The following is a 15,540-nucleotide window of genomic DNA, read 5'->3' on the forward strand; positions in this document are numbered from 1 at the left end:
GGTTCTCCAAATCTTTCTGAACAAGTCTCTCATATTTCAAACTTGTAAGTAAACAGCCAGGCAAGGCGTGTTAGTTTATCTTTGTTTTCTCAACTTGTAAATGTACCTTTTACTAGAGTGTTTATCTCTGTTTGCTGTACTTTGAACCTAAGGCTAGAGAGGGGTCCTCTGAGCTCTTTAAGTTTGATTACCCTGTAAAGTTATTTTTCCATCCTGATTTTACAAAGAGGATTTTTACCTTTTTCTTTAATTAGAGCCTTCTTTTTAAGAACCTGATTGATTTTTTCCTTGTTTTTAGATCCAAGGGGGTTGGATCTTGATCCACCAGGAGTTGGTGGGAGGAAGGAAGGGGGATGGTTAATTTCTCCTTGTTTTAAGATCCAAGGGGTTTCGATCTTTGTTCACCAGGGAATTGGTGAAGGTCTCTCAAGGCTACCCAGGGAAGGGAATTAGTTTTGGGATGGTGGCAGCGGACCAGATCTAAGCTGGTAGTTAAGCTTAGAAGATTTCATGCAGGCCCCCACGTTTGTACCCTAAAGTTCAAAGTGGGGAAGCAACCTTGACACAAGTTTTGACAAGTTTCCTTGCCCCCTGTGACGGAGCAGGGAGCGGGGCAGATTTGACCTGGGAATGTTGCAGGGGGGTTGCAGTGGGGATGTGGGACTTCCCTNCTCAGGAAGAGGGGTGCAGGGCCCTGACTCCCCCACACTCCGCGACACCCCCCTTTTTTTTTGCCTTATCTCCCACCCACTAGAATAATTTTTGGACATGTGCTTTTTTGGTACTATCAGTCATTTCAAAATTGTATTTAATTTATCCTTATTGAATATATTAATAACTAAATTAATAACTAGAGCTTTCATGACTTTTCTTCATTTTAAGAGGAAAATATGCCACCTGTAGAATTCTAAATTGAGTAAATAGGTGTATGACTCATCCATGGCTTGTGTGAAAGTCAGATGAGCTCATCTTTTTATAGGAGAGGGTGTAATGTTGCCATTCAGGACCCCACAAGGGAAGGGAGAACAGAGCCATGGGAGGGGAGGAGAATGGGGGAGTAGATAATTCTGGGGTGTCAGGACATAGCGAGGGTGTGTGCAGAGTTACAGCTAATAAGCAACAGGGAGGGATGAGGTAGTGAGAGACTATGAGGGAACACAAGAAACTCTCAAGGTGCTGGGAGGTAGTGCTGGCTGAGAGTAATGGGAAGAAAGGGAGGGGAGTATGGAGGAAGGCATCCAGGAAGTGGGCTGCATGGATCAGTGGGAGGAAGGAGAGGTTTGGGGATCTAGAGCTGTGGGGGATCTCAGACCTTTAACCCCAAATCCCTACCCAAGCCTTGTTGCTTTAGCGCCTACACTCCAGTTTTATTTCTCTTCATTATACATTTCCCCCCCAAATATTATTATTTTAACTCTTGACTCCCTCTCCCACTCATTACCCCCCTCCCCATCTCTGTGCACAACGATCCTGGCCACCAATCCTGAGTCCTTGCTGCATTCCTCCCTCCCATAGGAGGGCCATGACCCCGGCACTTTGTTGATGATGTCACAAAGTGGTAGTGTAACCTGTACAGTTTTTACATCTATAATATTACGTATTGGGGTGAAACTTGCCCTTGTACATGGCTACTCAAAGTTAATTGAGAAGATGAAATTCGGTGAAACACACAGAAACTTGATTTAATACAGACCATTATAATTGAAATCATAGGCAAGGATTAATACACATAACGATTAGACTAAGATAAGTATTGTAAAGAGGGTCTTGCACTGTGCGTACTTACAAGTTATGGACACCACTGGAAACAAAGATCGAGAGGCAAGGGAGGCCCTGTTTCAGTTTACACTGTCTCGAGGACCCAACAAAATGAAAAAGTGGTAACTAGGAGAGGTATTTTATCCACTTCCTTATGGTAATAGCATGGCTATATACTATATCTGTTTCCTTACTCTGATTACAGTAATGTCAGTAGCTGCCCCAACTCATATGTGGCCTTCGGGAAGTCCATAATTAAGCATCAAGCATTAATACTCATGATTTACATCACTTATTTATTAATAATTCCAATATATGAATGTGGACCAACTGCTGAGATACTGCATAGCAACCTAATTGCTAAAAGCCCACCCCAAACTTCCTTCTTTCAGAATCCTGTGGCATGTTGCACCTGTTTGAGGTTACTCGTTAGTCTCTCAAAATGAGGGTGCCAAATATCTGACCTGGGATTCTCTCCTTAGGCCTATTCAGGTAAATCCTAGACTTCAGGATAACTACTCCCACAAAGCCTGAGCCTAATATAAGGCTCAATAACCCATTTATTTATGTTCACCTCCTTGCTCCTCCATGCATGTTCCTGAGGTTACGTGGCCCAGTTCTTGTTTCTTACAGTCTCCATTTTCCAGAAGAATTTTAGTGTTTAGTTCCCTAGCCTTCTCAAACTCCCTCAGTGTGTGAATTCTCCCTCCCATTACGCCTGAGTAACTAGATTTCCTAATTCCCCAAAAGGTGCTTTTGCGATGTCACAGTTCTGGTGTAGCTAAGTCTTTGACCTGCTCTGTGGTCTGCTCAAGGAATGCCCTCTCAGGTATCAAGCCTCTAGCCAGCCCCTCTCTATGGGTAGGGACCCACATGTCTCTCCTTTTTGACTAGGGTTTGAGGATTGCAGCTTGTCCTCCACTGTCTTCACTGGACTAACGTCCAGTTCCTGTGCTTTGCTTTCTCTCAAAGGGCTGTGAGCAGTGTGTGTGTGTGATAGAGGTGGGAATTTTGGTGCAGGGAGCTCTACCGCAGCAAATACAATGGACAGGCACAGTAAAAGGAAAACAAAATGTTTTCTACAGCAGCATGGCTCAAGGGCATTGGCCAGTATGGACCATACTTTGTCTTCTTTGCATCTCAGTCCTAATCTAAGGACTTTCCAATGCTGTGTTTTGGTTGACTAATAAGCCTGCTATGTTTTAAGTCTGTCCAGTGTCAAAGCAAAAACTTTCTGAGGTGCACTGAAGCATGAATGAGGAACAGTCTCTGAACAGGAGTGTCGTTCAGCTGGACCTGCTGGCAGAGCTCACAGGTTGAAATAGGAGTGTTGAAGCCAGAGGCTCAGTCTCAGATGTTGAAGCTACATGGTCTATCCTTGTGGAAGAGTGGGACCCCTTGGGGGTCTAGCGCACTCAAGGGGCACCTCCCAAGGACTGTTTAAAAGCCAGTGCATTGCACAGATCCTATGAATCCATGACAGTGTGCCAGAGGTTAAGCCTTATGGGTGAAAAAGTATAAAACAAGAAGACTATCCAAATGCGTATTTACCGTCGTCCCCTCATGAGTCCTCTTGGTAATCCCTGATAGGTTTTAATACACTTTGGAACTGTTCTTAAAGGCTTACCTCTTGGTTATCAGTTCATGTCAGTTTGTAGCCCCAAAAGACCCCCCTCAATCAGCTCAAATGCGTCTGTTTCTCCCAAAAAAGTCTATTTGTCTTTTTCAATCTGCTGAATGAGGTGAAATCAGTCACTGCCCCTTTCTGCGTGGGGCAAAGTTCAAAAGATGGAGATCTGCATAACCAGCCTTTAGATCTTGCATTCATCACCTTTTAGTGATACCAGATTTCACAGGAATCCCATCCCTGAGCCCTCCCCGGTATCATCTGGCCCATCTCAGCATCATAGTGTGTGAAAAATTCATGCTTTCAAATATACAGATATCAGTCATAACTAGGACCAGTGTTTGCTGGCAATGAAAACAGAGTAATTGACAAACATGAGCAATATATAATCCTTTAGCATGAAAGTGCTGTGATGGGTTGGATCACAGAACCCCCCTTGGGAACTGCCAACCGATGTGCCAAGACTACTTCTGCTCCCGCTTTCCTGCCCTGGTAGCTCAGGACTCCAGCCCTCTGTCTTGTTGAACCAGACATGCCGGTCTGCTCCAACAAGGACCCAGGGTCTGAACCACATGCCCCAAAGCTGCAGACTTAACTGAAAGCAGCTCACAGAAGTGTTCCTGTCTTTAACATTCAGATGCCCAACTCCCAATGGGGTCTAAACCCTAAATAAATCCGTTTTACCCGGTATAAAGCTTATACAGGATAAACTCATAAATTGTTCGCCCTCTATATCACCGATAGAGAGATATGCACAGCTGTTCCCCACCCCACCCCCCAGGTATTAATACATACCCTGGTTTTTTAATAAGTAAAAAGTGATTTTATTAAATACAGAAAGTAGGATTTAAGTGGTTCCAAATAGTAACAGACAGAACAAAGTGAATTACCAAGTAAAATAAAATAAAACACGCAAATCTAAGCCTAAAACAGTAATAAAACTGAATACAGCTAAAATCTGACCCTCAGAGATGTTTCAATAAGTTTCTTTCACAGACTGGACGCCTTCCTAGTCTGGGCACAGTCCTTTCCCTTGGTACAGTCCTTCTTCCAGCTCAGGTGGTAGCTAGGGGATTTCTCATGATGGCCCCCTCTCTTGGTTCTGTCCCACCCACTTCTATATCTTTTGCATAAAGGGGGAATCCTTTGTCCCTCTCTGGGTTCTCACCCCCTCCTTCTCAATAGAAAAGCGCCAGGTTAAAGATGGATTCCAGTTCAGATGACCTGGTCACATGTCACTGTAAGACTTCATTACCCACTTGCCAGCACACACATATACAGGAAGACTTACCAGTAAAACAGCCATCTACAGACAATTGTCATGGTTAATGGCAGCCATCAAGATTCCAAACCACCATTAATGGCCCACACTTTGCATAATTACAATAGGCCCTCAGAGATATATTTTATATTTCTAGTTTCAGATACAAGAGTGGTACATTTAGTAGTACATGCTCACACTCAGTAGATTATAAGCTTTGTAATGATACCTTACAAGAGACCTTTTGCATGAAGCATATTTCAGTTACATTATATTCATAATCATGAGCATACTTTCATAAAATCATATAGAGTGCAATGTCACAAGTGCATTGGGGGGAGGGGACAGAAGCCAGCTGTGTGGGGGAGGTGGGGCCCAGACACTGGCATTGATAGCCTAGAGCCAGCTGTGTGCTGGGGAGACAGGGCATGAACCAGCTGTGTGCAGGGGAGATGAGCAGAGGAGAGGTGCTGTGGATGCAGTCGAGAGAAGGTGCGAGCGCCGTCCACTCTGCAGCATGATGAGAGAGCCTGGTGTCCTACTGCCAACTGCCCTGGCTGTCATGGGGAAGCTGCAAAGTGGTTTTGCTGAGCCCAGACTTCTATGAGGAGCAAGTCTCAACAACAGCCAGCCTCCAGTCTCTGCCCTGCACCCTGGGCAGGAGTCAGGTGTCTCTGGGCAGAAATCTGGAGGGTTGTGACCCTGCATGCCCCATCCACCCTCTGTTCAGCAATTCCTGATATGAAGGGTGGTTCCAGAAATGAAGAGTAATTTCAGAAAAAAATACAGTAATAGCAGCAATTTCCAGAAAACATTGACCCTCCTCGTAACATTAAATACAGTAGTCGCAAGATGTATGCCTCTGTTCATCAGATCGGTCACTTTGCCTTCACATAGTTCACTCTGCTGGTGGGTTCTGCCCCTTCCCCCATTCTGTGTCTGTCTTGTCTGTTTAGATAGTAAATTCTTCAGGGCCACAGAGAAGGTTTTGGAATTAACTGACAAACTTAACAGTAACAAGTCACCGGGACTAGATGGCATTCACCCAAGAGTTCTGAAAGAACTTAAATGTGAAATTGCGGAACTATTAACTATGGTTTGTAACCTGTCCTTTAAATTGGCTTCTGTACCCAATGACTGGAAGTTAGCTAATGTAATGCCAATATTTAAAAAGGGCTCTAGAGGTGATCCCAGCAATTACAGACCAGTAAGTCTAATGTCAGTACCGGGCAAATTAGTTGAAACAATAGTAAAGAATAAAATTGTCAGACACATAGAAGAACATAAATTGTTGCGCAAAAGTCAACATGGTTTCTGTAAAGGGAAATCATGTTTTACTAATCTATTAGAGTTCTTTGAAGAGGTCAACAAACATGTGGACGAGGGGGATCCAGTGAACATAGTGTCCAGAAAGCCTTTGATAAGGTCCCACACCAAAGGCTCTTACGTAAATTAAGTTGTCATGGGATAAGAGGGAAGATCCTTTCATGGATTGAGAACTGTTTAAAAGATAGGGAACAAAGGGTAGGAATAAATGGTAAATTTTCAGAATGGAGAGGGGTAACTAGTGGTGTTCCCCAAGGGTCAGTCCTAGGACCAATTCTATTCAACTTATTCATAAATGATCTGGAGAAAGGGGTAAACAGTGAGGTAGCAAAGTTTGCAGATGATACTAAACTGCTCAAGAGAGTTAAGACCAAAGCAGACTGTGAAGAACTTCAAAAAGATCTCACAAAACTTAGTGATTGGGCAACAAAATGGCAAATGAAATTTAATGAGGATAAATGTAAAGTAATGCACATTGGAAAAAATAGCCCCAACTATACATACAATATGATGGGACTAATTTAGCTACAACAAGTCAGGAAAAATATCTTGGAGTCATCGTGGATAGTTCTCTGAAGATGTCCACGCAGTGTGTAGCGGCGGTCAAAAAAGCAAACAGGATGTTCGGAATCATTAAAAAGGGGATAGAGAATAAGACATAGAATACCTTATTGCCCTTATATAAATCCATGGTACGCCCACATCTTGATTACTGCGTATAGATGTGGTCTCCTCATCTCAAAAAAGATATACTGGCATTAGAAAAGGTTCAGAGAAGGGCAACTAAAATGATTAGGGGTTTGGAATGGGTCCCATATGAGGAGAGATTAAAGAGGCTAGGACTTTTCAGCTTGGAAAAGAGCAGACTAAGGGGGGATATGATAGAGGTATATAAAATTGTGAGTGGTGTGGAGAAAGTGAATAAGAAAAAGTTATTTACTTGTTCTCATAATATAAGAAGTAGGGGCCACCAAATGAAATTAATGGACAGCAAGTTTAAAACAAATAAAAGGAAATTCTTCTTCACACAACGCACAGTCAACTTGTGGAACTCCTTGCCCGAGGAGGTTGTGAAGGCTAGGACTATAACAGGGTTTAAAAGAGAACTAGATAAAAATTCATGGAGGTTAAGTCCATTAATGGCTATTAGCCAGGATGGGTAAGGAATGGTGTCCCTAGCCTCTGTTTGTCAGATGGTGGAGATGGATGGCAGGAGAGAGATCACTTGATCATTACCTGTTAGATTCACTCCCTCTGGGGCACCTGGCATTGGCTACTGTCAGTAGACAGGATACTGGGCTGGATGGACCTTTGGGCTGACCCAGTATGGCCGTTCTTATGTCCTTACTGACCATCTACTCTTCTGGGTTTGTACTGTGCCTACAACAATGGGGACCCACTGTTAGTTGGTCGTTAGGAACTAAGATAATGAATATGATTTATAATAATAATAAACTCTCCTGCCACTTTGAGCCAAGGAAGCTGGCCCTGGGATGTTACTACTTAAAAATGATCTGGGCTTAAAATCATGGAATATTCCTTGTGACAACTATCCCACAAATTCCACTGACTTCCCTTGTTTTCTTTGCCTTGAACAGGGTTTCCAGTTTCCAAACCTGATGTGATCTCACAGCTGGAACGAGGGGAAGAGCCATGGGTCCCAGACCTCCACGGCTCTGGGGAAAAACTGCTCTCGAGAGCTGCCTGCACAGGTGAGGAATTGGTTAAACCAACTCAAAAATTGTCCATGAATACAGGAAACATTTGGGATACCCTACCAAGACTTTGTGAGCTCTCCAAGTTCAGAATTGTTCCCTGTAGATGTGGAATCATTAGGCAGATGTCACTCATGGCTTCCCACGTATCCTGACTGACAACTGGCAGCAGGATCCCTCCCCATCTGGCCTTCCCCTGAGAGAGCTGGTAAGATGCGGACCCAGAACTAATCCCTTCCTCTCTCTCCTCTGGGGAAGGATTTGGGGAAAATCAGCTCCTGATAGGTTTGATTTCTCCTGCACATATTTTGCTTTGTTCATCCCTTTTTCCATTCTTCTCTCTGAGATTTCCTTTCTCTCTGGCGCAGGGAATGACCTATGTCTGGATTCTCTCTGTCTCCCATCAGGTGACGGGATGGTGAGCGAGAACAAGGAGAAACCCCAGCAGGAAGATGCTGAGCAAGTAGAACCACAACGGACATTATCAGGAAGATCCAAAAGGAATGATTCTGGGAGTTGTGCACTCCAAGAAAAAGAAAAAGCCTGTGAGAGTCAGCACAGGCCAGAGGAAAACTTCAATAGCCACTCAGACCTTATTACATGCGAGAGAATCAACTTGGAAGGAACATGCTACACATGCCCTGAGTGTGGGAAACGCTTCAATCGGACCTCACACCTTATCACACATAGGAAAATCCACACGGGTGAGAAACCTTATGGATGCCCTGAGTGTGGGAAACACTTCATTGATAGTTCAGCCCTTATCACACATCAGCGAATCCACACAGGAGAGAGGCCCTACATATGCTCCGAGTGTGGAAAAAGTTTCATTCGGAGCTCACACCTTATCGCACATTGTAGAATCCACACAGGAGAGAAACCCTATATGTGCTCGGAGTGTGGGAAATGCTTCATTAGTAGTTCAGCCCTTACTACACATCAGCGAGTCCACACCGGTGAGAGACCCTACATATGCTCTGAGTGTGGGAAAAGCTTCAGTCAGAGCTCTACTCTGATCATACATCAGAGAAGCCACACAAGAGAGACACCCTACACGTGCTCTGAGTGTGGGAAACGCTTCAGTTATAGCTCAGCCCTTACTGCACATCAGAGAATCCACACGGGTGAGAAACCTTATGAATGCTCTGAGTGTGGGAAACACTTCATTGACAGTTCAGCCCTTATCACACATCAACGAATCCACACAGGAGAGAGGCCCTACATATGCTCCGAGTGTGGAAAAAGTTTCATTCGGAGCTCACACCTTATCACACATCGTAGAATCCACACAGGAGAGACACCCTACACCTGCTCTGAGTGTGGGGAACGCTTCAGTTATAGCTCAGCCCTTACCACACATCAGAGAATCCACACTGGTGAGAGACCCTACACATGCTCTGCGTGCGGGAAAAGTTTCAATCACAGCTCTACCCTAATCACACATCAGAGAACCCACACAGGAGAGACACCCTACATGTGCTCTGAGTGCGGGAAAAGCTTTAATCAGAGCTCTGTACTGATCGCACATAAGAGAATCCACACAGGTGAGAAACCTTATGGATGCTCTGAGTGTGGGAAACGCTTCAATCGGAGCTCATACCTTATGACACATAGGAGAATCCACACGGGTGAGAAACCTTATGGATGCTTTGAGTGTGGGAAACGCTTCAATCAGAGCTCACACCTTATCACACATCGTAGAATCCACACGGGAGAGACACCCTACACATGCTCTGAGTGTGGGAAACGCTTCAGTCAGAACTCAACCCTTATTAGACATCAGAAAATCCACGAGAGTGATCTGTAACAAATGCCTTGACTAGGGCTGGCCAAAGTGTGGGGGTTTTTAGTTTGTTTGTTTGTTTGTTTTAAAATCACATTTGCTAATTCCCAAATAGTGATCTTTGCACCATCTTCAGCGTGGTCTCTCAGCTCCCCCAGATGAGTTGCCTGCTTCTGCCTTTTGCAGCTCACCCTTCTTTGGGATCAGTCCTGTGATCTTTTCTATCAACTCCTTTCCTTTTGAGTTGAAGGAGTGTGTCCCACCAGCCAGGAATGTTCATCAGCTCCAGGTGGGGAAGAGAGGTTTTATCCCAACAAGCTACACTGAGGCAAAAACCACCTGTGCCTTACAGCCACTAGGACTGTACTAGGTGTTGGCTGCTCAAGTTAGTGATCTTGGTGTAAAAAGACAGTTCTAGTTGTACTGCAGATGCAGCCCAGGTGCAGTGGTTGGCATTAGCTTTCCCCTTGACCTGACCTAAACTCCACCGCTTTTCCTAGTCTAAACAAACCCTGAGCATCACGGTTATACTGTCCCCCCCATTTCAAAGCAATTGATAGTCATCAAGTTCCCCCTTTGGCAACAAGTTGTTTCATTCCCAGTTGCTTTCATGTTGCTTCAGGTTGTGCTGGAGAGCAGATATTTTTATTACCATTTTCCTCACTTAAAATATATTGAACTATAACAAAGAGCAGGAACAGGGCAGCGATAGGGAAACATGTCATTTCATCCTCTGTAACAACAGAAGAAGATAGGGTAAATCAGAGGGATTCCCTTATTTCCCATCACCATCCCAATCCCCCTGTTGTTCAAGTGGTTAGGTCAATATTTTCCCTAAAGGGCTGAGAAGAGGATTCCCTAGTAAATGACTTGTAACTAAGCAAAATACCCATGCATTTGGCTCCCAAAGCAATTGTGGCCCGGGACCTGCAGAAGGTCACTCCTGAAGATATCTCCTTCCTAATCAGCTGCATGTTGCCTATTATTTGGGAAATGCAATCCCTATTTAGATAGAGATGGGAAAATGGAAGTGACATTTCTCTTCAGCTCACCCCTGGGAGATGCTGCAAATGTGTAGAAAATGAAATCTGTGTTGAATGTGATATAGCTGCAGAAAGATACCTATTTTTAATAGCTACCTGAAATTTGGTGTCTTATGGGGATTCTAAGCTGTACCTGAATTTAGTCCCTAATTTAAATCTGTTGCACCACATTAAAGAAATAAAAAGGCATATTTGTGGGAGTTATACTTCACTATCGCTACTGATCTGTTGTGTGGTTGGTGAAGAATTCTACGCCAGAAAAGTATAAAATTACTCCAAGTAAGGTCAAAGATTTGACAAGAACTCAGGTAGAAATTGCAGGTACTAGTGGTTGATTTTCACCCCAGAGATGGAAGCGATGGTGACCTGTGGCCCAGGTAAACTATTTTTAGAATGCTGCTCCCTAGTTAAGTGTCATTGATCACACTCCTAAAGGATGCCATGATTAAATTGGGAACAACTGTCTTTTACCATTTGGATCCAAAGTTTCATGAAGCACAGAAACAGCTGATTCCATCAGAGCCATTCCATGCCTCTGGGTCCCAATCTGGCTGCCTGCCTTGATGGAGAAGAAGCACTTCCATGCTGGACGCATGATGGTAGTCAATGAGGGAATGTATCAGATTCCAAGTTCAGACTGCAGGATACATGAATGCTGAGTCCAGAGTCTGTGGTTTGGTCTCTTAGTTTTGCTATTAAGTCTTATACATTTGTACCACTTCTCCAGCTCCTGCTACCCTGAAAGATTAGAAAGTGTGAAAATAGAGCACAGGTAGTTTTTCTCATGATGCAGCCTTCCCACGTAGTGTGAGACTCCTCCCATGAGTGTGGGTGGAAGAAGACCAAGGGAGAAATGAACTCTCAGAAATGGAAGGCTCCTAGGTCATTATAGAACGTGACTTCACACAAAGCTGACTGGGTGGAAATGGGAATTAAGAGAAAACTGTCCTATTGGTTTATATTTTGTAATCTTTGAATAAGTTGTTACCAGTGACAATAAAATTAAACTTTAAGTTAATTAGTGTAACGTAAGAGGCTGATTATGTGATAACTTTCAGTGTTGCAATATAATTCAGGTTTTCTTCTAGTTCTCTCCCTGCCCCATCCTACTATAATAGGAAATGGTGGCTAATCCTGAAATTAAAACTTCACTCCAAAGGAATTAGAGTGGGAGAATATGTGATAAAAATAGCATGTATGAGAATAGAGGCCCAGTATAGACTGTAATTATTTCTATTTAAAATGGAATTTATTTTGATAAATTTTGAAATAAATCTTCTGTTAAGAGGGAAATTACTTGAGACAAGATGTGTAACCTTTTACCCAGTTAGAGGGTAACACCCACAGAGTTCCCCAGATCTCTTGTTTGCAAAGCAAAGATGTCACATCAGGCAGGAGATGTCAAAATCTACAATGGTGATGGATTTGTGATGGTAGCTTTTCAGGTTTGTTTTTTTGGTTTGGTTTGGTTTTATTTATTTATTTATTTATTGGTTTTGCAACCAGTTATTTTTATAGGTGCTAAGGCCCCTCTTTCTTTTGAGCACAGCTGTTTAATCCTGAGGCCTGGCTCTGGAAACCACCTCAGAACTGGCCTTGTGTTTCTTTCATGTTTGATATCTTTGGGGTTCACACATCCACACTACATGCGGTTTATAGCAACAGAGACTTTGAGAAACCTGTTGGGTTAAGCAGGTATTTTCCAAATTGACATTGGCCCAAAGTCTGCCTCAATTCAGCTGGATTGGGACACGTCTGTGTCAAAGGAGTGGTTCACACCTGATTTGCCTAGTAACCTCAGGGGAGGGCTGGTAAGATAGCATCAGTAGGAATTGACAACAATGAAGTTAAAGATAAGGTGAAAGACTCTCACCTTGCAGGTCAACAAGCCTGTTCTGTTCATTCCCTCTGACGCATCTGGCACTGGTCACTCTCAGGCAGCACACTGGGCTCGAAGGACTACTGGTCTGACCCAGTATGACCAGTCTTGAATTCTTATGTAAGCCATCTATGGCCTTGTCTAGACTGCCAAGTTTGTGCACGGTAAAGCAGCTTTCTGCCCTGTAACTTCCAAGGTGTACACACTGCCAAGCCACTTCATGTGCACAAACTGCGCAGTTGACATGCAGCTTTCTGTGCTGGGGCTACAGTGCCTCGCTGCCGGTGTAGACAGCCTGGTCGCTTACAGCACTGCACTTGGCCTGTGATTGGACTTCCTTTGACACAGATGTGTCCCACAATCCCTGTTCTCGCCTCTCTGGTCATCAGTTTGAACTCTACTGCACTGCCCTCAGCTGACCAACTGTGAACCCTACCCCTTAAATTCCTTGGGAATTTTAAAAGTCTCCTCCCTGATTGCTCGGTGATGCATGCAGTGGTCTCAGTGCATCTTTCAGGTGACCATGATTGCTCCGCGCACCAGGCGATCCCCGGCTTGGAGCAATGCCAAGCTGCTGCACCTCATCAGCATTTGGGGAGAGGAGGCTATCCAGTTCCAGATGTGCTCCATCCATAGGAATTGTGATACCTACTGACAGATATCACAATGCATGAGAGAAAGGGGCCATGACTGGGACACACTGCAGTGCAGGGTCAAAGTGAAGGCACTGCAGAACACCTACCACAAGGTGTTGGAGGCAAACCACCACTCCGGTGCTGTGCCCACAATCTCCAGATTCTACAAAGAGCTGGACATGATACTTGGTGGTGACCCCACCTCCATTGCGAAGGCCACTGTGGATATTTCGGTGGCTTGCATGCCAGTCAAGAGTGGACCGAGCCAGGAGGAGGAAATCTTGGATGAGGAGGTGGCAGGGGACCAAGAGTCAGAGGATGACTCGCAGGTCAGAGATGTATGTAGCCAGGAGTTCTTCTGTACCCTGGAGGAGTCTAGCCACTCACAGCTGGCTAGTGGCTTTGATTTGGGGAATCACTGAAGCAAGTTGTTGGGGGCAGGAGGGTTGCAGAAAGCAGGAGTTATGGAGTGCCAAGCTGACACTCTCCAGGCACTACTAGCACTGCAAACCAAGCAGCACTGCGCGTGCCCTTCCCTGCAGCCACTGTCGCAAACCTCTTTCCCATGTGTCCCCAGACACTGCCAACACACTCTTATCAACTTCTTGGCTCCAGTCTGTACCCTCTGCATTCCACTCCTGCCCCATCGCAGTCCAGCCCTGTGGACGGCCAGTACCTAGTGCACTCAACACCCATCCCTCTGCAGTTCATTCCTGCTGAAGTACAGTACCCACTGAACTGTAATCCAAAAGATAAGGTTGCATATGATACCTGGACATACACAAATCTTTAACCGTCCCGGGACCTCACCTCCTCAGGCGACCCTCCCTTCCCTCATCCCCTAGAGTGCTGATGTGTGGGTGGGTGTGTGTTTGTTTGTTAGTCTCTCTCCTCCAGTGGTTGCTTTTTAATAAAAGAATAGTTTTGGTTTGAAAGCAATCTTCATTCCATTAAATGAAAGCAAACAGAGCCCTGCAAAGCAACAGGTAAGTTTCTTAAACCTTCATAGTGCATCATCTGCACCAATCACAATCACCTCCTAGCATTACAAGCACTGCACTGCCATGCATAGCAGCAAATATTAGTGGTTTTCAGCTTCAAATTGCTGCCTCAAGGCATCCCTGATCCTTATGTCCCCATGTTGTGCCCCTCTAATAGTACTTGTCTCTGGCTGTTCAAATTCAGCCTCCAGGTGCTGAGCTTCAATGGTCCAGCCCTGAGTGAAGCTTTCACCTTTCCCTTCACAAATATTATGGAGCATACAACATGTGGCTATAAGGATAGGAATATTTTAGGGGGAGGGATAGCTCAGTGGTTTGACTATTGGCCTGCTAAACCCAAGGTTGTGAGTTCAATCCTTGAGGGGACCACTTGGGGATCTGGGGCAAAATCAGTACTTGGTCCTGCTAGTGAAGGCAGGGGGCTGGACTTGATGACCTTTCAAGGTCCCTTCCAGTTCTAGGAGATGGGATATCTCCATTGTCATCGGCCATGTCCAGCCTTCCATATAGGCAGCACAAGCGGGTCTTTAAACGGCCAAAAGCACATTCCACAGTCATTCTGCACTTGCTCAGCCTGTTGTTGAACCGCTCCTTGCTGCTGTCAAGGTGCCCCATGTCTGGCTTCTTAAGCCACGGCATTAAGGGGTAGGCAGGGTCTCCCAGGATCACAATGGGTATTTTGACTTCCCCTACGGTGATCTTCTGGTCCGGGAAGAAAGTCCCTGCTTGCAGCTCCCGGAACAGGCCAGTGTTCTGAAAGATGCATGTGTCATGCATCTTACCGGACCAGCCTGCGTTAATGTCCGTGAAATGCCCACAGTGATCCACAAGTGCCTGGAGAACCATAGAAAAATACCCCTTGTGATTAATGTACTTGGTGGCTAGGTGGTCTGGTGCCAGAAATGGAACATGTGTGCCATCTTTCACCCACCGCAGTTAGGGAAGCCCATTTGTGCAAAGCCATCCGCAATGTCACGCACGTTGCCCAGAGTCATGGTCTTTCAGAATAGAATGCAATTAATGGCCTTGCACTCTTTTGTCAACATGCGTCCCATGGTCGACTTTCCCACTCCTAAGAGAGACTGACTGCCAGGATCCCAGGACTGATCCCCTCTGGGGAATGAAGCACAATGTCAACAGGCTATGCAGCCTTCACTAGTCTCCTGTACCTGAAAAGCCTGTGTAACCCTTCTGCCCATCTGAGTTGGAAGCAACAAGGGTTGGGTTCAGTATCTAGGGGTTCCGTTTCAATAACCCAATGCAAAACCATCTCGAGCCCCCACCCAGTGACCTGAGACAATTACATACCACCCCCCTCTAAAAGGCAATACTTCCCCTCTCGCAAGCACGGAGTCTGAGTGTAGCAAAATCCTTTTAATAAAGGAGGGAAACAATGTGGCATTATGTTGGGGAAACACCACAAACAGGATTCATAACACAAACCATGAGCAAAAGACCCCCCCCCCAAGTAAGTTTGGCAGTGTCCTTTTCCCCTCAGGGTCTTAAGACCAG

The 15,540-nt window shown here is 45.0% G+C and overlaps 3 protein-coding genes across 8 annotated transcripts in view; 2 read left to right on the forward strand and 1 right to left on the reverse strand.

Moving 5' to 3' along the window:
• The window catches only part of LOC117870010 (zinc finger protein OZF-like), a 31,047-nt gene extending 19,516 nt beyond the window's left edge, over nt 1–11,531 (forward strand). For 3 of the 4 annotated variants that reach the window (XM_034757166.1, XM_034757168.1, XM_034757167.1), the window contains exons 4-5: nt 7,571–7,684; nt 8,056–11,531. In XM_034757166.1, the coding sequence (XP_034613057.1) occupies nt 7,571–7,684; nt 8,056–9,494 (1,553 nt within the window). In that variant the 3' untranslated portion in view covers nt 9,495–11,531. The remainder of the gene's footprint in view (nt 1–7,570; nt 7,685–8,055) is intronic. The other variant, XM_034757169.1, reaches the window with a different exon arrangement.
• LOC117869997 (zinc finger protein 883-like) overlaps nt 1–15,540 on the reverse strand; it is a 929,932-nt gene that overhangs the window by 328,352 nt on the left and 586,040 nt on the right. The window lies entirely within an intron of this gene.
• LOC117870029 (zinc finger protein 501-like) overlaps nt 1–15,540 on the forward strand; it is a 561,112-nt gene that overhangs the window by 19,591 nt on the left and 525,981 nt on the right. The window lies entirely within an intron of this gene.

This window comes from Trachemys scripta, chromosome 25, assembly GCF_013100865.1.
Source record: "Trachemys scripta elegans isolate TJP31775 chromosome 25, CAS_Tse_1.0, whole genome shotgun sequence".
In the NCBI taxonomy this organism is placed as follows: domain Eukaryota; kingdom Metazoa; phylum Chordata; order Testudines; family Emydidae; genus Trachemys; species Trachemys scripta.